Source organism: Peromyscus maniculatus, chromosome 6 (assembly GCF_049852395.1).
Source record: "Peromyscus maniculatus bairdii isolate BWxNUB_F1_BW_parent chromosome 6, HU_Pman_BW_mat_3.1, whole genome shotgun sequence".
Classification (NCBI taxonomy): Eukaryota; Metazoa; Chordata; class Mammalia; order Rodentia; family Cricetidae; genus Peromyscus; species Peromyscus maniculatus.
In genome coordinates, this window is record NC_134857.1 from 109,677,393 (window position 1) to 109,701,585 (window position 24,193).

Genomic DNA, 24,193 nt, shown 5'->3' on the forward strand with positions numbered 1-24,193 from the left:
TTCAAGGTTGTCCTGTTACTCTGGTTGTTTCCTTAACTCTAAAGATGCTCTCAACTGCATGATACACACAGACAGAAGAGGTCGAGGGGAGGACCATGCCCTCAATCATACGATACACATAGAAGAGGTCGAGGGGAGGACCAAGCCAAGTAAGGGAGCTTGGAAACTCCATGAAGCTATCGCTGTTCTTATTCATTGTAGAATATTTTGATTGCCCTCTGACACTCCCGAGACTCTCAATAAAGCTAAACCTTGAATCAGGGGGTGAAGACAGCGACTAGCCGTAGGGAAACCAAGAATTTGGATAAAGAAGATCTACACTGAGGAAAGGGCAGGGACTTGAGTTTGGTGCTGTCTCTTGGTTTTAGGGACAAGAGACACATCTCTTGCTGGGTCTCTGGCCAGAAAGCAAGGTCAGCTGGTTGCTTCTCAGCTTCTCTGATCTAGCAGGACTTCCCCCCCAAATCTGACTTCTAAATCTTTGTTGGTAAACAGAACGATAGAGATTTAGTTTAAACCTGCATATTGTAACTGGAAGGCTCTCCACACCCAGGCCTGAGTGGCTAGTGGGGCGTTGACTGCGGGACCGTGGGGCTGCAGACACTAATTAAAATACCAGTAGATTCATGTGCTAAGCCAACAGAGAAACGTCACTTGTACCTCCAACCCTTTAAAGTTCTTGCATTTCAGATCACATCATACACATTAACACCCCAGGATGCTGTTTCTAATGCCTTAACTCGATCAACTAGGATGGCCAACGGTTCCCTGTCTATTGTGATCATTTTTCAGCACAGTGAAAGCCGTAGGGTTACTATTTACACAGGAGAAAGGCGCCTTGAACTTAATGTGTTTACAAAGCTTCCAGCATACGCTTGTATCTTTATTTTTATCCGCTATGCAATGCTTAAGACACAGCTTTATAAATGAGTCATTTAGTGGCTCTGAAAAAGAACCTAGATTGTTACGTGTTTTAAAACTCTGGGCTGGACAGGAAGTGCCATAGCTACCTCAGCATCCTCCACCCCCAGGACTGACAGAAGGACTGACCTAGCCCCCCAATAAGAGAGAATATTCTCACTCCCCAGGAGCTTTTGTTTCAAGCTTACTGTAAGAGTAACCTTTAAAAAAAACCAAAAACAAAAACAGTTGTGTTCCTTCATGGAGCTCTGAATCATTTTTCTACTATCTATTGGTTGCAGTCAGTGAGACTTTAAATATTCTTTTGTTGTTGTTGTTGTTTTTCGAGACAGGATTTCTCTGTGTAGCTTTGCGCCTTTCCTGGAACTCACTCTGTAGCCCAGGCTGGCCTCGAACTCACAGAGATCCACCTGCCTCTGCCTCCCAAGTGCTGGGATTAAAGGCGTGTGCCACCACTGCCCAGCTAAATATCATTTTTTAAAAATTTGACTCATTCTCCGAATAAACTTAAGTTGACTACGATACACACATCTTTGCTGTGTGTGGAAATAGCGGGGGGTTTTGTATTGACCTACAGGTGCATTTGAGTGAGTATGAAGATCTGTCCCCTTCTTTAGATATGTGAGTGGTCACCTGCCACAAAAGTGTCATGAACTTACTGATGTGCAGTGAAAATGCCACCACAGATACACAGGACCCTCAAGCAGAGGCAAAACCGAGATGTCTCTATGTAGTGGTCCGTCAGTCTCAATAACTAAACGTGTTATAGGGAGAAAAGAAAGCCGTCCACACACTCTGGGCTTCAAATCCAGGAGTGAGTATTTTAAAGCACAAAACAGAAACGGCACACATGACCATGACCTCACACAACGTCCATCCTGCCTAATTAATTCACAAGGACAAATCACGGGAAACCAACGCTGTGTGGAATACAATCAGTGGTGACCAAGATGTGGCGTTTGGGCTTAGGGACAGAGCTGCTAAGATGTGGCAGAGGCGGATGATGATAGAGAGGGATGCAGATACAGAAATAGAAAGTCCAGGCACTATCCAATCACAAGCACCCTTTTCTGGTTGCTCCTTTTTTTTTTTTAAACCAGCAGGGATTAGGTGATTCCTTCTAGGATTAATTCCGGGCCTCCCAAGTCTCAATTATGATTTCTGTGTTCCGTAAAAGACAAAAGAGAGAAATAGCAAAATAGTTGATTGAGAAAGCACAGGACTCACTATGCCTGGATCTGAGCCCTGACTCTGCTAGGTTTGTGCAATTCATTTGACCTTCCTAGGCTTCAATTTTCTCATTTATGAATGATTACATCTGGGTAAAGTCTATGAATGACAAGGTCATACAGCAACTACATGAGTTTATGCATACAGAAAGTGGCAATAAATTATTAAGTTATCACATTTCTATGCAGTGACCAACCACGAACTGCGATACTATACATTACTGTATTTGCATTTAAGGGGATAAGTTTCAGCTGAGAGACGGCTTAGTGGTTAAGAGGGTTTGCTGCTCTTACAGAGAAGCCCAGTGTTTTTCCAGAGCCCACGGCAATCTGAGAGCGGATGCACTCACATATAGATAGGCACATGAATACACATAATTTAAACAAACAAGTACAATAGAATAGTGTTTTGTTGTTGGTGGTGGTTTTTTCGAGGCACCACCACCGCCGGCTCAATAGAATGAATAGCTTTAAACTTACGAGGTTCGGCATTCTTGTGGGACTCTTAACAGTGGCAGTGGGGGTGTCTGACTCCTTTGCCTGTCCTGGGGACCCTTTTCCTCCTACTGGGTTGTCTCTTTCAACCTTGATATGAGGTTTGTGCCTAGTCCTATTGCATCTTGTTATGCCATGTTCAGGTGATATCCCTGGGAGGCCTGCTCTTTTCAGAAGGGAAACAGGAGTGGATCTGGGGGAGAGGGATGGTGTGTGTGTGTGTGTGTGTGTGTGCGTGCGTGCGTGCGTGTGTGTGTGTGTGTGTGTGTGTGTGTGTGTGTGTGTGTGTGTGTGTAGTGGGAAGGATGAAGAAGAGCGGAGGGAGGAAAACTGTGGTAGGGATGTAATGTATGAGAGAATAAATAAATAAGCTAATTAATTAATTAAAAAACAAAACTCAAGACTGGACTGTCTCCTTCGGAGCAGATGGAGACTGGCTCAAGGACACAGAAGACAGCTGTGTACCAGGTTAGTTGCAATCTTGCTGTGAACACAATACTGACTCAGGCAGGGTCTCTATGTGTAGCCCTGGCTGCCTTGGAATTTGCTGTGTAGACCAGGCTGGCCTCGATCTCAGAGATCCATCTGCCTCTACTTTGTGAGTGCTGAGATTACAGTCATGTGGCCACTACACCAAGCTATCCCAACAGTCTTAGACTTAAAGTCTCACTTAAATCTGATTTTATGAAAAATTAAATCTCTTAATAAATTAAATAATTTCTTTCTCTGCAAAACCAAATGCTTGCTTCTCCTGGAGATAAATGTGTAATTTGTTCGGAATTTTATCCAACAGTTTACTTATTGTCTATGTGGAACCCTAAAGAGGCTGAGGAAATGTCATATCCTCAATATGAAAGTAGTTTGGCTAAGTCATTGTATTAGTTAGGTTTCTATTGCTGTGATAAATACCATGGCGAAAGGCAACTGGGAAGGGAAGGGTTTATTTGGCCTACACCTCCACTGCCCTTCATGAAGCTAACTCAGGGAAGGAACTCAGAGCAGAGAACTAGAAGCAGGAACTGAAGCGGAAACCACAGAGATTGCTGCCCACTGACCTGCTCCTCTGACCTTGCTCAGCCTGTTTTCTCAAACCATCCAGAACCAGCTGCCCAGGTCTGGCACCACTCACGGTGGGATGGGTCCTCCCAGATCAGTCATGAATCAAGACAATGACCCCACAGGCTGGAGAAACGGCCCAGTGGTTAAAAAACCTTGCAAAGGACCTGGGTTCTGTTCCAAGCATCCATGTGGCGGCTCAAAACCATTCTAAACTCTAGTTCCAGGGGAGAAAAGAAAAGGAAGGAAGGAAGGGAGGGAGAGAGGGAGAGAGGGAGGGAGGGAGGAAGAAAGGAAGGAAGGAAGGAAGGAAGGAAGGAAGGAAGGAAGGAAGGAAGGAAGGAAGGAAGGAAGGAAAAAAGGAAAAAAATGACTCACAGCCCAATCTGATAGAAGGATTTCCCAACTGGTTTCCTCTTCCCAGATGACTCTAGCATGTGTCAAATTGACAGACAAAAAAAAAAAAAAAACAAAAAAAAAACAACCCTAACGAGCCCTGCCGTCTCTGTGATGATCATTTCATCGCATCTCTCAGAGTATTCAAGCATCCATTTTAGACCCCGGACCAGTGAAGTTTTAGCAGCAGTTGAAGCTCTTCAAGTCAACCTCCTTCATCAAAGCTTGAAAAGTAAGAGCCATCCCTCTACAGCAAAATAGACTAGCTATTGGGGTGTTCATCTTAGAGGCCATGGGCTGGGTTTATGCCTCAGTTGTTTAAGCAATTGATTGCATAAGGGAAATTTCAACACATCTCCCAGTGCTATAGTGAAGGAACTGAGTGAAAAAGCCTTCTGTCCTGATTGGCATATGTGGAGGATGGGCTGTGGTTATGTATTATTAATTAAAACAAAGAGTGCTAACTTCAATGGCTGCTGATAGTCAACATTCATAGGATGTATATAAGCTTGACTTTGAAAATTGGATTCTTGCCGGGCGGTGGTGGCGCACGCCTTTAATCCCAGCACTCGGGAGGCAGAGGCAGGTGGATCTCTGTGAGTTCGAGGCCAGCCTGGGCTACCAAGTGAGTCCTAGGAAAGGCGCAAAGCTACACAGAGAAACCCTGTCTCAAAAAACCAAAAAAAAAAAAAAAAAAAAGAAAAAAAAAAAGAAAATTGGATTCTTCATTGAGCACCTGAGCTAGAACTTTGCAATTTCACCTTGAATGCATTTTGGAATGCTAATGTGTAAGGGAATGGGCCTGGCTTGGCAATTTCGTCAGGATTGTGGCCCACAACTTCCTCCTTTCCTCTCTCAGTCAGGACTAGTACTGAGTTGCTGCATCATCTCTACTGGCTTTCCTGCAATCACACTCGGGGAATAACCTTTGTGTGTAAACTCTCCTCTGTTTATGCTACTCTGGGTGGGCCCTCTGTTCCCTGTTGGGACCAGGAATTACGCTATCACTTTCCACCCTCATTGGAAACCATGGGTCTTCCCATCATGCTGCTTTAGGGCTTAAGTGTTGTGCTTTGAATGAGTGATGCCCCTCATAAGCTCATGGATTTGAGTACTCGGTTCTCAGTTGGTAGCTGTGTTTGGGGAGGTTATGGAACCTTGAGGAGGTGGAGCCTTGACGGAGGAAGTATGTCACTGGGGACCTTGCCTCAATTCCTGTTCTCTCTTTCTCTATTTATTGTATATGGACAAAAATGTGGTCAACCTGCTTTCTGTTCCTTCAGCCATGCTTTCCCTGACTGTTGCCAGGCCCTCTCTGCCATGGCAGATTTTGTCCTGTTGGAAGCATAAGCCAAATAAATAAATCCCTTTTTCTCTCACTTGCTTTTTTTCAGGATATTTTATCACAGCAAAAGAAAAGCAACTTACACAAGTATTATCTTTGTTTTGGTCAATTTGTTTTGCCTTTTTTTGTTTGTTTGTTTTTGTTTTTCCCAAAAGAGAAAATATTTGTTCTCTGTCCTGTTTTCCTACTTCTTTGGTTACTCAGGAGACTGACTCTTTTTTGTGTTTATTCATATTTTTATTCTCTCTGTATTTTTTTTAGAGCCACTCATGGCCACTGTCCATTTCTCTACTAAGATCTTGCTGTTTTCCCTATAGGCCTGAATGATGACTTCTTATATATTTCCTGTTTAGGCAAAAGAACCAATATATACTTAAGTTGGCTTATGCAAGGACAGAAATTACTCTAAGGACACAAGAATGTCTCTCAGGGGAACCAAACGGAAAGATTCAATGAAGCCTCATGAATGCACTAGAATCAGAGACCAGTGTGATGTTGAGGGTGGAAAGTTCTCTGCATCCATGTTTTTCACATAAGTATCACCTTGCTTAGGACCTGCAAACTGATTTTCCCTGCTTCACGGTAGGTAGTGGTCCCCACCCAACAGTGCCATGTGCAGTTATTAGAGCTTCGAATCCCAGACGCCAGGCTAAGGTCCAAATTAGGTGGTCTGTGAAATGAAGGTCATGTCCTGCTAAGTCGGCCAGTCACTGAACTGTGTAGATAAGATGTTGAACCGTTTAGATAGAAGTAGGGCATTCCCCGAAAATGTATGTAGAGGCCACATACATTTAATGGCAGCACAATCTCACTAAATAGAATAAACTCATTAAATGAACCTTCATATAAGAGTAAGGCTACAAGCTGATAGCACAGCTGTGTTTAAACACAGCGAGGTCGTGTTGCTTCTGGGCAAAACTGTGCAACGTTCTAAACCCAAATATTTTGCAGCGATTACTAGTTTAATAAAGGTAAAAAGGCTCAAAACAAATCTACTCTCACAAAATACTTATCAACAACCTAAAGCCTTCCCTTGGGCAGCAAGAGATATTAAGGTGTGGGCAGAGAGCCATGTGTAGCAACCAACTAATCTTTTGCAAGGCATCTGAGTTTATGTGTCTCTATAATTTCACTGTTTTCCAAGTTTTTGATGGATATCACAGGTCTAATTTAAAAACAAACAAACGGGGTCTTATATAGTCCAGACTGTTCTTGAACTCCCCATACAAACAAGGGTGTCCTTGAACTTCTGATCCTTCTGCCTCCACCTCTTGAGGACTGGGGTTCCATTCATATACTACCATAGACCTTTGTATGATGTTGGAACCTCAGAGAATATGAGAAATGAAGGGGATCTCAAGGATTAAGGGCCCAGTTCCAGATCCCACCACTCAAGCGAGCCTCTTGGCTTTTCAATATTCTACCCCTATCCTCTGGGTCTTCATTCTAATGCCCCTACATGCTTATATCCAGCCTCATACACTGTTTTGGATCTCTGTGACTCATCCATGCAGCGTCTGAGCTATATCCTAAGACCATGGAATCGCCACGTGTTTCTTCCTTGCTTCCTGTTCTGGTAAGTAGGTACTCTTTACCATGCTCTGGCCCTGCTTCCCTTCCCTAGACAGCTCGGCCATGCTCACATGCAGCTCCCATCTTCAGTGGAGCACAAGGTCTATCCTAGTACCCTGTGGTGATTATCAATGCCTTGCCTACCTGCTCCAAATTACTCCATTGGGTTGCTTTGTCTAAATGGATCTGAATCTTTTAAATGCTTTTCCTCTGCAAAATAGCTCTGAAGCTTTGTTTTTAACAGGGGACACTGGAGAGACACTTGAGAAATGAATTGGTTTTGCATCCCGGGTCTGGCATATTTCCTTAGGAGGCTGCTAAGGTGTGGACACTGATGGCTTCTCCAGCACCAGCCTCCTGCCGTGCTAATGGTGTCCTGAGTTCCTCTTGTGACACACACAGTTCCTGTAGTAGGAGAAGCAATGAAGAATCAAAATAGGTACCATAGTCTCTTCAACCGAACCGACCCCTGCCCACCTGTTCTCCCAGGGTTGAGACAGGTCTCCTTGCTTAGATACTTTTTCAAGGGGACCACTTTCTCACGTGACATGCTCTCAGATATTGGAATGTAAATATCTTGAACCGGGGGTGTAGCTCAGTGGGGAGAGAGCTTACCCAGCATGCACAAAGCCCTGGGTTTGATTTCTAACGTTGTACAAATGTGGTACAGGAGTATATGAATGCGATCCCAGCACTCAAGAGGGGGAGGCAGAAGGATCAAAAGTTCAAGGACATCCTTGGGGAATTCAAAGGCCAGCCTGGACTATATGGGACCTTATATAAGAAAAATAAAAATAAAATAAAAATAAAAACAATTTTTTTAAAAAAAATCTCACTTTATTTGATTTCTTTTACAAAACTGTTAGAAAAAATATCTAGCTCCTTAATTATCACCTATATGAATCTTCAACATCTTACCATCTGTGATGGTTAGTGTTGTCAAGCTGACGGGCTCTAGAATCACCTGGGAGACAAGTCTCGAGGGACACCTGTGAGGGATTGTTTAGCCACGAGAATGTCTGTGAGAAATTATCTCGTGGGTTAATTGACGTGGAAAGACCCATTGTAACTATGGGTGGGGCCATTCCCAGCATGGGAATCCAGGACTGTCTAACACAGAGAAAATAACCGGAACACAAACGTTCATCACTCTACGCTTTCTGACTGGGAATGTGACCAGCCGCCCCACATTCCTGCCACGATAGCTTTCCCTCCAGAATGGACTGTCCCCTCAAATCCTGAGCCAAAGCAAATCCTTTCCCCCTTTAAACTGCTTTGTCAGCACAGCCATGGGTAAAACAGCCAGGACATCACATCCACCAGTGATGTGTCAATGTCCTTTTGTGAAGTACTGCCTCAATAACAAGACATGATGCCCTTGGTGAACCTGATAATCCTTCTGGGATATGATGGGACCGGACCTCTCTTCCCTTGGTGAAAGATTCCTGCAAGGTGAGTATTCTAGAACACCACATTCATGGCGGCTTGTAGGTAAACTGGAATTCCCTGAGCCTCCCTACAGAGCAACCAAGTGAGAACTGGCTCAGACTACCCTCTCCCCCATTGAGAGAGACTGCCTTTTGTAGAACTGCTGAGTTTTCTACTGACCTCAGACCAATGGCGAATCCATGTTTATCAACCCATGCCAGCCTGCTGTAGTGGAGGATGTGAACAGGAAGCCTCCAGAGAAAGTGATCATTTCTATTGTGATGCCACCTAGGGACAATTATGTCTAGAACAGAAGTAATATTATATACGTTCGGTAAAACATACATGTGTATATTACATATGTTAACTCTTTAGGACAAGGTTTTCATTGAGGCCTTGTTAATATTTCAGTGACAATTCTGCAGTATCAATGTTTAGGGATACACAATTATGTACAGCAAACTCACCACCTTGTTAGGTAAAACAATTATGCTAAAGCATCATGAAAAGAAGCATAATAGAAAACCCTTCTAACATTCCAAGATCACCCTTCTAACCCGACAAATAGCAACAGCCAAGCCTGACAAATCAGAACCAAAAATCATGTTTATAAGCCAAAACATGTGATTGGGCCAACATGGTAAGGTAATACACGAAGTTGGGCTAATGCCGCTCTGTCTATTCCCTAGCTGCAGATTAGCCTTGGTGCTCTCTGTTTCATTCTAAGGCACAGCATCTTTATCCCAAGTAGCTGGTTTCCTATTTGGGAAGCCACATTCACACCAAGCTAATAAAATCTCATTAAACTCATATACTAGAAACCTATGACATTTCTTTAGCTCTGACTATCACTCTTGTAGCTGCTGATCACAATTCTTCTAAAGGAACTCATTCCCTAAAACTGCACCCCAAGCATCTTTCCTTGGCTGTCTTCTCCTTAACTTGTGTTCTCTTGTAAATGCAAAGTCTGGCCTCCTGTGCTGACTGAACTATTAGAGTGCTTTTCTCTCTCTCCTTTAGCTTAGAGTACACTGGGAAGACTTCGCCCCTTCCTATTAAGTTTCTGCCTGGAGGGCTGCTTATAATGAACCCAGCCAGGTGTCAAACGATCCTGTTCCAGACAAATTAAAAATGCTGAATCTCCACAATTCACTTTTAAATTTTTCAGGAAGAAATCATGTTTCCCTGTAATTACTCCCTGGAGAGGAAGGAACCCCTGAGGTGCCTTGGCAATTCAGCCACTAAAACAAAGTTACTTGTTTCTGGTCAACAGAATTGTGGGAGATATAGCTAAATTTCCCTTGAACTCTTCTTCCTTCTTCTACAGCAATCAGGTTGAGGTGTGATGTGGCTCCTGGTCAGGACTACAGCACTCGACCCTCTGTACTGAAAATGCAGCCATGCGCCACATTCCATGAAATATTCAATGGAATATGAGCTCAGGTGACATGTAACACCCCAAGGCCCGGCCCACATTACCTTGCAAAACTAACGTCCTGTGCGCATTTGACTTTGGAAGCTGCCCGTGGTTGCCAGAGCAATACATCAACACGGGCTCCCCAGTGTCTCCTGAAGGTGAGGAGCAAAGCTAGTGCTTGATCTACTTTTAAAGCTCAGAACCATTTCACGAGAGATAAACCTTGGAATTAAGAACACGGAAGTTCCCCAAGGCTCAACAGCACTAGAGAAACCAAAACGCTGCCGCCGCCACCGCCGCCACCGCCACCGCCACCGCCGCCGCCGCCGCCGCCGCCACCACCACCACAGGGCTTGATTTTTGTTGTCATTACTGCCATTTTTCATTGTTGTTGTTGTTGTTTAGAGTCAGGGGGTGGTGAGTTGACTAAGAATGGACCCCACAGGCTCATAGTTGGATGCTTACTCACCACAAATGGAACTCGTTGAGAAGGATTAGAAGGATTAGAAACTGTGGCCTTGTTGGAGGAAGTGTGTCACTAGGGCCAATCTGCGGGTCTTCTGTCTCTCTGTCTGTCTATCTCTCTGTCTTCCAGACCAGAAAAGAACCTTCTACTAAGCCCATGTTGCAACACCAAGGAATGGCACTAGGAGGTGTTTCCCAACTGCCTGGAAGACTGAGATGAACAGCATCCTTAAATACGGCAAATATCTGGGCAAGGATGATTACACCAATCACAGTGACCTTTGCCCAAATGAAGGACTGTGCTGGTATCAGTGCAGGTCTCATGCTGCATAGAACCATCAGTAGGCAATGCTTCCCCCTCTGGCTTGAGTGAAAATCTTTGCTAGAGTTCCCCCAAGGTTTGTGATGGCAAATTATTTGTAACCATAGTGGTTAGGAAGCCCCTTTTGGAGTGGAGTTGTTTGGAGACAGCAACTGCAGTGGTTACAACATTCTTAAGTAGCCCTGATGTATTCAAAGTGGGCAGGCTGGTGTGAAGCGAGCCTTGCCAGTTGCTTGGCTGATAGTCCTTCACCCAGAGCAACACAGGTACCAGGGATGGGTTTACCAGGCATCAGGTAAGGAGTGAAACTCCCTAGTCCTCCGTGTCCTGGTTACCTAAGAGGATCAGTAAACATTCAAAGTGGTGCTTACAAATCAAGTCCTATCACTAACAGTACCTTAACAGTTCATAACGGTGCCTCACTCTTAACCAAATTCACTTGGGGGACGTTGTATTGTTTTATCTGTCTCCCTTGCTGAAGAAAAATCGATGGGAATTAACACCCATGGCAGTATGCCGCCTTCCAATGCCACCTTTTGCCCATCATATCCCTTTGCCCCAAAGAATTAGAATTTATCACATGACTGGTTATTTTCTTGACTCCAGACAGCAGCTCACTCTACACTTTAATCACAATTGTCTCCCCCCCCCCTTTTTTCATACCTTTGGGACACTGGAGCCTAAATGCAGAAAATGGTTGAAATTTATCCTCCCTTTCACACTCATCACCTTGATCCACAGTACCAGTTCCTGTTACTCTAGCTCCATGGGCAGTAGCCATGACATCATGACATGTCCTTTTTGTACCCAATTAGCTCATCCATACAGACTGAGTTGCTAGGTCCAAATTCATCTTCTGGTGTACTATCTTTATTGCTACCATGAAAATCTTGGTAGAGAGTCTATAGACCGAAGGTCAGTCAATGGTGTCCAGGGATTGAATTTCATTCAATTTCTGCTGTTTTTGGGAGTAGAGTTTATTAGAACACACCTTTGCCTGTTCATGTACACATTCTCTGCAATGCCTAAACTGTTGAGTGTCTAGAATTTCATAGGAAAAGTTTAATCTACCAATCTTTGGTCTAGATTAACATCATTTCTCATGCAGACAATGGAATCTATCTTCTTATACTTCATTCATGTATCACCAACTGCAAGTATTTGTGCTATCAAATAAAGAGACTGTGTATGCCCATATACATATCTACAGCCTATATGATAACTGCTTTTGAAGAGTTTTGAAGATAACTGCTTGCCCAAAGAAAGATATTGTGCATGGAAGGAGAAAGCCATGCAGAAAGTCCTAATTCAGGGCAGCAGACAGACACCCAATGAGTAAGAAAAACATGAATAGATAGAAGGGTGATTTCCGCCGGGCGTTGGTGGCGCACGCCTTTAATCCCAGCACTCGGGAGGCAGAGCTAGGCGGATCTCTGTGAGTTCGAGGCCAGCCTGGGCTACCAAGTGAGCTCCAGGAAAGGCGCAAAGCTACACAGAGAAACCCTGTCTTGAAAAACAAAACAAAAAACAACAACAACAAAAAAAAAAACAAAAAAAAAAGAAGGGTGATTTCCATCTATCTAGTCAGTAAAGACCAAACATCAAAGCTTAGTGAGAAAGAAAACAGGTGTCTGTTAGTGGCCATATGGCAACTGTTCCACTGTATAAAATGGGTTACATCCACGTATTTATTAGTTGTTCTTTTCGTTCAGCTATTAATCATAGATAACTATGCTAGAGGCTTCTATAGTAATTCTGAGAGCCTCCAACAGCATCCACCCCCACAGCGTTTCAATCTCTACAATTCAGAGGTTTCTGGTTAGCCACTAGACATTGTGACACATACTAGTCAGCTCAGCACTCAGGAGGCTGAGGCATGAAGAGCTCAAGTTTCTGTCAGTCTGGGCTACGAGATTCTGTCTGGGAAAGAATAAAAGGCAAAACAGAGACAATGGTGCCCAAGACACAGACCCCAAAATACAATGGGGCACAGCCAAAAAAGGAGTTTGTTTTTCCAGTGGTTAGACAGTTGTGAGCCCTAAGATTTTCTGGGAACACAAGTTCCTTGGATCCAGTTGCCTCCTCAGCTTCTAGAGGGTCAGCTGACTTCAGAAGATGGGAATGGACACCGCTATATCTGAATTCTAGCCTATTGGAGGAAAGAAGGGAAGGAAGAAATCAGCTTCTTCCTTCCTTCCCTCCTTCCCTCCTATTATTTTTCCTTGTGGCAATCCTCCTGTCTCTGCCTTCCTGAGGGGCCACAGGAATGATTTACCATGCCTAGCAAGGCAATCCACTCCCTAACTAAAGTGTGAACCAGCCATTATTCTAATCACATCCACCTTCCTTGGCATAGCTAGAACTTGGTCATAATCTCCTGAGTGCCAAAGAGGTGAAGATGTAGCTTTTGAGAATGACCCAATGTTATAGCCATAGCAACAAGATTGGTTATGTCTGAGGAAACAGGCTAGGAGCCCATAGGACAGAATGAATTTTTTGATTCAGTCAATCCCCAATCTATTTTTTAATGTGGCATTCCCAACTTGAAGTCTATTCTGGACCAGCATAGGTCAGCCATCCACCTTCTTCCCATTTTCTGCTTGTTCCCAGTGCACACATACAAAAACAACCAGTGTTGTGGGTTAGTGTGGGGCACCTCAGACTGGTAAGAAGAGAGGAAATGCTTCTCTGAAACACATTGACATTCTAGGAAATGTGTTCTGCAGCATGCAACAGTTTATAACAGAATTCTTGTATTATAACAGAGGTTCTCAGCCTTCCTAATGCTGTGACTGTTTAATATAGTTCTTCATGTTGTGGTGACCCCCAATTGTAGCTGTTACTTCATATCAGTAATTTTGCTATTCTTGTGAATAGTAATGTAAACAGCTGATATTGCTGATGGTCTCCAGTGACCCCTATTATAAACTGCTACTCTCTCCAGAGCTCCAATGAAAGTGGAATCACAGACGGTACTTCATAGAGAAGTGTATGTGGCTCTCCACAGCAGCTCAGGGTGCTCTAAGCAACTGCTTGAGACTCCTCTCTGACCATCATCCTCCTCCTGTTCAAACATGTCTGCTAACCCTTTCCCCTTGCTCTCAGAGCTTGCTTAAATCTGACCTCATCTCTGCAACTTCTGGGTGTTTGATTTTGAGACAAGATCTTGCTGTGCAGTCCAATCTGGTTTGGGACTCTCTATGCAGACCAGGCTAAACTCAAATTCCAGATTCTCCTGCCTCAGCCTCCAGAACACCGGGACACAGAAGTGTGGTGAGCTCCTCCTCCACAATTTCTCATGATGTTCCATTTCTGAACTCTTCTAGAATTTATTGTCTCTAATAATTAATACTGTCTCATGAAAGCCAGAACCAGGGGGGGGGTGCCTACCACTCACAGAAAAGCCAATCTAACCAGGGAACAACGTCCAGCTAAGGCATTTTAGGAATGAAGGTGGAACGGGTCTTGGAGTTAGTCACAGTGGCACAGCAGAGGCTCTGGCAATAGCTAGAACCCCCCCACACACACACCCCACACCTGATATTTAAAATGCCACCCATTTTTTAATCCTCCTCACTAAGTCTAGAGAAATTGGACCAATGGCTAGAGTCCTTACACAGACCCTCCGGCTCTGTAAGGAAATAAGTCTCTGTTCAACATTCAACACCTGCACACTCTAGGCTGTGTAGGTCTGTGGATAAATGCGCCTCTGTGCTGGGCTCAGTTCTTGGTGTGGGGACACTCAGTGGTATTCAGAACTCAGCATTGCCCCCTCAGGGCTTCCTGTAGTGGATGTCAGAGAAAGGAGCGATGGATGGCAGTTTTACCCATGCCTAGTCTTCACACCAAGGAGAAACACCCACATTCACACCAGGAATGGAAGTGCTGGTTCTCAAGGGTCTGTGCACACCCTACTACAAAAACCACATTTCCTTTTTGAGGTTTATTCTATTTCATATTTTGTCCAGGAGTTATATTTGTGAGCAAATATCTTTAAAATAAAATTTTAAGTAACTTCTAAATTACCTAAATTTTAATGATTGAACTCGTAGTCCAGGGCTGGTGCGAAGGCTTAGCAGCTAAGGGTACCTCCCACCCAGCCTGAGGACCTTAGTTCAATCCCAGGACCACATGATAGGGAGAGAACAATACTGAAAGATGTTCTCTGACCCCCCACACCCCTCCCCAACACATAATACATAAATGTAATTTTTTTATAAATTTATAGTCAGATGGAGCATGGTGATGCATATATATATATATATATATATATATATATATATATATATATTATATAGTTTAATAGAGTCTCCAACTCCAGGTTATCTGACATCTCTGGCCTCTGTGGACACTTGCAGTACCCATACCCAAACATATAAGTAAAAATGAAATAACTTTTTAAAAAAATTCCTCATATGAATGCATATCTGGTATAGAACTAAATATGAGTTAAAAACCATAGTTTGGCTATAATAGAAAAGTACATAAAGATTATTTTGGTTAACTTAAAAAATCAATTACATACGGCTCCTAGGACAAAATGATTAAGGCATTGTGTACAACAATCTGTTCTTTGTCGTCCATTCTGCCATTCTTCTACCCAACGCCATTTGTCCTATACCTACTGTGTGGGGTGGAGGTGGTCAGTGACGGAGAAGGAATCATTTGGACCACAGTGAATCACTAGAACCCAGGTGGGATAATTGTAAGAACGCAGCTAAGTGCAATGCATGGTCCGGTGACATGAGTACTCAAGGTAAAGAAAGTGTCATTTGCCTGCCGCCGCCGTCAGGGAGCCCACCACAAAGCTCAGGTGGGGGTGGAGATGGGTGGCCACTAGAAGCGGGGTAATGGGAGGGGTAAGTGGCAGACTAAGGAAAACCAGAGCCACCCACAGGAAGGAGAAAAACACAGGGCAAGCCATGAGACATAATGAGCTCAGCCACGCTGGACATGGTTACGTGGGGCATGGAGTAGGGAGCGGGGCTGGAGGCAGGAAGCTGGGACACACTCTCGATCAACTGCAGCTTTCATTTGAAAGTTTACTTGTTTGGGTGTCAAGAATAACAAAGCCATAGAAAGATTTTTTTTTTTTTTTTTTTGGTTTTTCGAGACAGGGTTTCTCTGCGTAGCTTTGTGCCTTTCCTGGAGCTCACTTGGTAGCCCAGGCTGGCCTCAAACTCACAGAGATCCGCCTGGCTCTGCCTCCCGAGTGCTGGGATTAAAGGCGTGAGCCACCACCGCCCAGCATAAAGATCTTTTACAAGCTTCAGAGAAACTGCTTCCTCTTGAAGAATGGAAGTTGTTTTTAATTCTCCGAGCAACAAGCAGATCTGCAGAAGAGAGCTGGCAGGCTGTAAAATGCCACAGATATCCTCCAGCAGGGGTTCAGAAAGCCCACACTGGGCCGATCTGTTTACAAGGGTTCTCTACACCAATCTTCCTTCTTCCAGGTTTAAGGTCACATTACTGTCAGCCTCTAGAAAACGCAATTATTCATTATTATCCATTAACAGCCTTTAAACGCAGTCTTCAAATAGCTCATTTAGAAGCCAGGCACGATGGCACACACCTGTAATCCCCAACACTCCGGAGCTCGGAAGCTGGAAATCAACCCGAGGAACACACAAAAGGCTCCCTCTAAAAAGGCTAGAAAACCGGCACCATCACTAGGGAAATTCATCTAACATTTTACAAATTTTCCAGCTCCCCTCCCTCAATGAAGAGACCCATGGTCAGAGAAACAACAAGATTTTGCCAAAAAGAATCACAGTCTGTTCATTCTTCTTGACAGGTTCAGTGAGGTTGGTATTTACTGTTTATACCCAAGAGGTTCAAAATGCTTGAGCTTATCTTTAGGAGTCCAAAAGGTGATTCCTTTTTCTTTCTTTCTTTTTTTTTTTTTTTTTTTTTTGCCAATGCAATCATTATGAAAAGTGGGGTATAACAGGATTGCTAACTGTGTTGGTAGCAATTCAGAGGAGGAGGAAGAAAGAAAAGGGAATATCCTACTGAGCTTAGATGTCTACGCAATCCAGTAACTGTGTCCCAAGAGCCCCAGGGAGGCTCTTGCCAGCCTCCAAGATGTCTTCTCCCCGAGGTTTGCCATGAGGCTGGGAGCCCCTGCTGGCTTCTTGATAGGAGGTCATGTCACTTCATTGACTTACACACTTCTATGTTTCTGTACAGGCTATAAAAACGTCAACTTTAAACCCGGTTCTTGCTCCTCCTTTACTGTTTATTTCCTGCCCTTTAATCTATTCAAACAAATGCTCTTCAATGGGTTTGCTTGCCTGCACAGTCACCCATCAATTCTTACCAATACTCTAAGTCTCAAGACAGGAACTTCTGGGGGGAACGCCTCAAATTATAATACTTTCTAGTCCCTTTGAATAAAACTTTGTCAAACCCCATAATACCAGTTAGATCTGGGAGTGGTGGTGCACGCCTTCAATCTTAGCACTCGGAAGGTTGAGGCAGGGGGTTCTCTCTGAGTTCAAGGCCAGTCTGGTCTGCATAGTGAGATTCAGGTCATCCAAAGCTACATAGTAAGACCCTGTTTCAAACAATAATAAAATTAAAATGCCAGTTAGGGGGTTATTAAACTGGAAGCTCTGAGGTTTACAGGCCTGGATAATTGAGCCAACCCTCTTTTACTTAAATGTGGCCCACAGAGGTAGCAATGAAATAGGAAGATGTAGAACATGAAGGTCGGAGGAAGAAAAGATGAGGAATCCAGGCCTGAGACAGGCCTCAGTGGTCAATGCACTTGTCTGCATCTTGGAGGACCTGAATTCAAATCCCCAGAAACTCAGAGAAACCACAGGTGTCTGTTATCCTGGGGTGCCTGCAGTGGGACAGGAGGCAGCGACAAGAGAATTTCCAGAATCTAAGGTAGACTGGCATATGTAAGCAACAAAGACATCCTGCCTAAAACAAGGTGGTTGGTGAGGACCAACACCCAAGCATGACCTCCACAAGTGTACCTACACACACACACACACACACACACACACACACACACACACCATACATCATATGCATACACCACACTCACACATATCATATATCATACACATATACCACACACACACACACACACCACACCACACACACACACACACACAGCATTACAGTGAGTGTCTCACAGCAATTCACTTCATCTGACACCTCTATGGGAAAAGCACCAAAGAGACAATGTGAACAAGCAGCAAATGATCTGCCACACTCCCACTCTTTACTTCTTAAAACACATTGGTTCAAACACCAAAGTGCTGATTTTTTTTAATACTTCTCAGAACTGTATTTACCAACGACCTTTTCCCTATGAAAATGATTATGAAAAAATGGGTGGTGATATGATGGGCAAAACTTGGCAGAGGACATAGAGCTGAGCACCATAGATGATAAAATGTCAGCCATAGCCTTGGCTTTCATTAGAAGTGAGTCAAGAGCTGGTTCTCAGCTTTCCGGCAGCCAGCACCCAGCGGTGACACCACTGAGTCTTGCTGTTCCTCACAACTCCTCCATCTGTTCAGGAGAATCCCACCCCTTCGAACATGGAGACCACACAGCAGTTTCTTCTCTGGCTCCTCTTAAAGGCACTGCTCACTGATCACATCCCTTAGAGCTGTTTCTCCAAAGGTGTGTCAGTGTGGGAAACTCAGTGGAAACATTTGGGTATGGAGTCCCAAGACACAAGGTTTAAATACCTAGCTCACAGCCAGAGTGCTGGCACTGTGTAAAAGCCAAGCATCTGGGCTGGAGAGACGGCTCAGGGGTTAAGAGCACTGGCTGCCCTTCCTGAGGACCAGGGTTTGATTCCTAGTACCTACATGGCAGCTCACAACTGCCTATAACTCTAGTTCCCGGGGATCTGACATCTCCTTCTGGCCTTTGCAGGTACCAGGTGTGCACATAATACACAGACATATTGGCAAGCTAAACAGTCATGAACATAAAATAAAACTAAAAATTATAAAAAGAATCAATGATACCAGGCTAAATGGGGTTTAAGACAGATTCCTAGAATATGCTGTTTTGTTAATTGCCTATTGGCTTATGGCCTTTATGTTAGTCTATAATTAATACCTATAGTGATTTTAGAGTTCTAATATATAGAGTTTTATATATATTATATATAGAGTTCTTGAATAGGTAACATTTCATAGATGAAGATACTAGAAAGAAATATTGAGGGGCTCATTTTATTCTATTGGGACATAAAAACCCAATTGAGTAAATAAAACTTCTCTTGAAGGATGTGCTAGCTTTTTGTTCAAGGACAAGCTTCCTGACACTATCACCTCTAAAGGAGGAAAAATTCGTTTTGATTCATGATGGAAGAGGCTTTACTCCGAGATCATCTGGCCCTATTGTACTGACTGCACAGTGTAGCATGGAGAAAGCATGTGGCAGAGGAAATCTGTTCACAACACAGCAGCAAAAAGAGCCAGGAGAGGACCCCCAGTCCCAAGAGCCCCGTCATAGGCACTCCCCAGCCATCTCGCATCCCCCCACTAGGCCCTACCAGTCCCATCATGGGCTTTAAGGAGACATTCAAGGTCCGAACTGTAACAAAAGGAATATATGAGGTCATCAGCCTTGGACTGCAGGGGATCAAGGAGAGAACGTATTTGATGTGGGACACACCTTTGCCTCCTTCGGTGACCTTCTTCAGTCCAGGTCACTAATTTCTCAAGGGATTTACCAATTTTTAAGGAAATCATCGGTACATGAGTGGCAGAATGCAGATGAAGGCCAACAGAGAGAGATCCTTCCACCATGCCACCATACGAGGAACCCAAGATGTGTCCCAGAGGCTCAAGGAGCTGAACGACACTGCTCTGCACACCAAACTCTGGGCCTCATGAGGAAACTGTCAAGACCCCTGGGTCGGGGCTCAGTCAGTCCTCAAAACACTTGCTCCCTCATCAGATGGACAGAAGAAGATAGAAATGGATAAATGTCAGTCGCGAGGAAGCAGCACTGTACTGATGACCTAAGATAGACCTCTTCAATCATGGAACTTTCTGAAACTGATAGTTCTCCATTCAATGCTATGTTCCATCCCTGGGTGAGAAGAGACCAAGATGGCAGGCCTAGAGACGAAAAGGGGCTTTAAGAGCAAGAAGGCAAATCCCCTTGGTTTTCAAAGTGGGGGACAGGCTCACCCTGACTGAATAATGGCCTGGGCAAACTTACAGTGCCGAGAGGTGACAGGGCCAGGGCTGCTGGCACCCTGATGGCCCAGCTGCCTAATACCAAGGAAATTAGATGATCTGCACACGTGCCAGCATCAGAGAGTCAGCAAATATTTCACCTCAGGCCTTCCAGCTTAGTGCCTTATCAACAGATACCTATCTGCCAAGACACGAAATGATTTCCTAGTCTAGTTTGCTACAAAACAACACAAACACACTTAATGAGAGCAAATAGCAAGCGGTCATTTTTAAAGCACTGATTCCTACAGTGTTTAACAGAGAATCCAGTCTAGAACTACTTTGAGGTCAAAGCGTGAGAGAGAGAGAGAGAAGAGAGAGACAGACAGACAGACAGACAGACAGACAGACAGAGACAGAGAAGAGAGAGACAGAGAAGAGAGAGACAGAGAAGAGAGAGACAAAGAAAGAGAGACAGAGAGACAGAGAGACACAGAGACACAGAGAGACAGAGACAGAGAGAGATCTGAAACCAGAACTTCAAAGCACACCATCACTCCAGGGCAGACTAGAGGTGAAATAGAAGGGCGTGGCAAACAGGAACAATTTGCTCACTAAACCCCACAGATGAAACCAACATTTCCAAGTTAACATCTTGTAGGGTCTGAAACATCTGGACGCTTTGTTTCTGGAAGTTAAAAGAGAAAAAGCAAACTTGAGCCTTGAGTTTCTTTCTTAGCAAACTCCACTTGCCTTTTGAAAGATTGTTAAGCAGCTTGTGTTGGGGATTTAAATGATGTTTGGGGAACACAAAATGCTATCAGGATTTTTGTTTGTTTGTTTCAATCTCAGCAGCAGAAAACCCAAATTAAGGAAGGCACAAGCAGGCAAGAGCCTTCTGTTTGGGGACAACTCACCAGGCACTGTAATTGCTCAAAGTGATGTCCATGTGCACCAGCAGCAGGCGCCCCCAGTCACCCTGACAACCACAGCCAGGGCACTGGAGGCAGAGAGGCTGTCACCAGACATGATGATCACAGATGCCAGTTAGGCCAGGCCAAAGGTAATGCAATACGGTCATTTCTTTGTGCTTCAGATAAGATGTGGTCTTTAATAATCAATTCTGCTACGTTAAACATATCAGTAAGGTTTTTTTTCCTACCCATAAAACACTGGCAGACAATTACCCACCCACCATGAAAACCATATATTTCTCAAAGTTATTAAATGCACACTCATAATTTCAGAAAAGACCAATTATAGTTGGGAATGCTTATTAAAGATGTGGCTTTTGACAAGTCCTTGCAAGCTAGGATTTTATGAGAAAATTTTTCTTTATCCTTTTTTTTTCTACCTGCTTTCATGGGCTTTGGTGACATTAATGCTTTTTTTTTTGGGGGGGGGGGACATGCAGCGACGATATTTGTCTTAAGCCTCAGGGCATTTCATATGGAAAGCAGTGAGATCTTAGAATAGAAATGTCCCTATAATGGGGAGAAATGATTTGCAGAAAATGGTTTAGCTGTCGTAGCTGAAACTCTTAAGGAGCCTGGAGATTGCAGAGCTGTACACACAGAGGTAAACCCGCAGGCTTGGCTTTACTAGGGGATGGGATATTTCTTCGCATGGGCAAAATGGTAGATGCATTCCGGCTTCTGAAATTCTGCAAATAGTCTTTATGGCCTGGGCAGCTGACTTGAGACTGCAGATTTAAATCATTCAAACTTAAGGCTTCTTAAGATGCTGAATGAGCTCCAACCAAAGCTCTAACCACCGTCTCCCTATTATTAGACCTATTCAGCCCCTCTGTATCTTTTCTCATTAGAGGCAGGTATGCCGTGGTATCTAGCCTCAGGTGGACAGTGCACAGGAAAGGGCTTGGAGCTGGTGTTGATCATTTGAGAAAGGGCAGCCAGTCTTGGAAGCCATAACAAGTTACTCCAGGTATTTTTTAAATGGGCGTGGCCTAGCGGTAGGTGGGCGTGGCCTTAGCAGTTTGGTTCCATTCTCAGCACTACGAAGTTGTCAAATAAGCTTAACAATAATTAACAGTATTTAGTTATTACGTGTGTTTCTGTGATGTGAGGCAAAGAAAGGAGTAGGTGGTTTGAGTGTTTGGAATGTCTTTGACTCTGAAAGGTACCCTTTTCAGAAGCCAAACAAACCCCCAACCCACCTTCGCTTAGTTTACCGCGGTAGGTTTTAAGGAGTTTGCCCTTTTCTTGGGTATTAGCATCAAAATGGACTTCTTCACTTGCTTTCATACATTTAAGGAAAGTGTTTTTCAAATGCATTGAAATATTTCCTGCATCATTCCAAATTTTGAAGCATTAAGATAATGCTTTGGGGCAGAATCCAAGGATGGGGGTGGGGGTTGGGCACCAAAAGAAACAGGAAGTGAAAGTGTCAGAGCAGACACCGCTTCTTTCTCAGGGCCCAGCTGAAAGACAATAAATATGTACATATATCGCTCTGCCTTTAGCAGTCTGAAGCTAACCCAGTAATTGAGGGGTGGGCCGACTCAGCCCCTCCCTCCCCCCGCCACCGTGCCGCCGCGCACCCTCAGGCAGCCCGAGGTTCTTTCTCCCTGGCTCTTCCTACGTCCTTTTTGGTGCACACCCACACTTCTTCCCTCCTCCTCCCCGAGGTTCCACACAGGCCACGACACAAAACAGTGTCCGCCTAACTGTTACTCACAGCACACACTTCTGATTCACCGCTGCCTCCTGTTTACATGTAATGACGGGCGTAAAAAGGAATGGCTCGGGGTTTGGAGGATGGACAAGACACGGTGCTGGGCCAGTCCACCCTGGAGAAGGCAGCCCTGGTTATAGCCTACCCCGATGACAGCCACCTTGGGGACATCCCATCCCTGGACGCAGACACCCAGCAGACAGCCCACCCTGAGGACAGCACGCCGTCCTCTCCCGGCCCCTCCTCCACCACAGTGACACAGATCTCAGGACACCGCGGTGGAGACCCTCGGGATCGGCTGGCTGCACTCCCGGGAGATGCGCCCCACGCGGGTCACTCTGGCCTGTCTCCGCGCAGCCCAGGCACGAGTCGCCTGCGGCCACCACCTGTGGGGCACCCGACGTACGGAGCAGCACGCAGGGAACAGCCTGGCTTTCACTCCCGCCAAAGTTGCCCGACGCAAGATGCAAACTTCACCCGCGGCTCCCGAGCCCGCGTCGCTCCTTACCTGGGGTGTGGGTGGCCGTGGCCTCGGACACGCACGGTCGCGGGCTCGGATCGTCTGCAGCAGCCTCGACCGTCCCAGAGAGAGCCCGCTCGGGAGCATCCTCCTGCCCTGCCCGAGCTCCTGGCATCAGCGACGCATCCTCCTGCCGCCAGAGCCCAGCCCGCTGTGGGCTCAGCCCGCCCCGCCGACTGGGGCGGTGACAGGAGGGTGTGTCCCCGCTTCCACTTCGCTTGGTGCACACCCGGGCGCCAGGCTGGGTATTTTTCCTCCGACAAAAAAAAAAACAACAAAACAAAACAAAGCAAAAAACACAATTTTTTAGGAAGAGCAAAGTGACAGGCTTCCCGGGCTTAGGTTTCTGGTGCCTCTCTTCCCTCACAAATTTCTTGAGAAAAGAACAAGAGCCGGGCTCACACCACGCAGCTGTTGATGTAGACATTCACTGCAGCCAGTGCCGGAAGTAGTGAGGCACTCCCGGGACTTAGATTTGGAAGCAGACGCCTGATGATCGGAAGTTCAAAGCCACCCTCCACTAAATAGTTGGAGGCCGCTCTGAGCTACATGAAACTCTGTCAACAACCCGAACCAAAACTCCCACAACCAGTTTCTGGCACCGTGTGCTGGGAGAGTGGTTCTCTCCATGGACACCCCCCCCACCCCCGTGCACCCACACACACTAACCCTGCGCCTGTGCACCCCCCCCCTCCCCTTGCCTTTACTTACACAGAGAGACCCAGGGCCATGGGGAAAGGACTTCTGGAATCTGACAGGGGAAAGGTACCTGGAAATTAGTCTTCTCTGCCCAGCTGGAGAAAGGAAGAGAAATGGATTGTCCAAACTCCACCTCCAGGTGGGCTGCAGGGCTTGAGTTGAGTCTGCCCAGGGCTCTAGGTGCGCCAGAGGTTTGTAATTCATTGCAGGCTGGCCCGAATCCAGACTCTGGGAAATTTTCTTCCCCAGCAGAATTGGCTTCTCTTTGGGGGACAGATGAAAGGACCCCCCTCTCCCAGGGGCAGGAGTTAAGCATTGTGAAGGTGCTGTTAAAAACCGCTATTAGTGTTAACGATCAGTTCTGGAGGTTGGTATTGTAAGCGCTCCTGACACTCGCTTTCCTGTAAATAGCAAACATGTGGGGGTGGGGAGGCAATTTGGCTTCCTAATTGGCAGCTGTTGGACTTTCCCTC

General features: G+C 45.2%; 1 protein-coding gene across 2 annotated transcripts in view; it reads right to left on the reverse strand.

Annotated features, from left to right (window-relative positions):
* Mcub (mitochondrial calcium uniporter dominant negative subunit beta) overlaps positions 1-23,195 on the reverse strand; it is a 60,460-nt gene extending 37,265 nt beyond the window's left edge. The window contains exon 1 of one of the 2 annotated variants that reach the window (XM_076574978.1): positions 23,010-23,195. In XM_076574978.1, coding sequence (XP_076431093.1) covers positions 23,010-23,108 — 99 coding nt within the window. In that variant the 5' untranslated portion in view covers positions 23,109-23,195. The remainder of the gene's footprint in view (positions 1-23,009) is intronic. The other variant, XM_006970380.4, reaches the window with a different exon arrangement.
* Between the last annotated feature and the right edge of the window lie 998 nt (positions 23,196-24,193).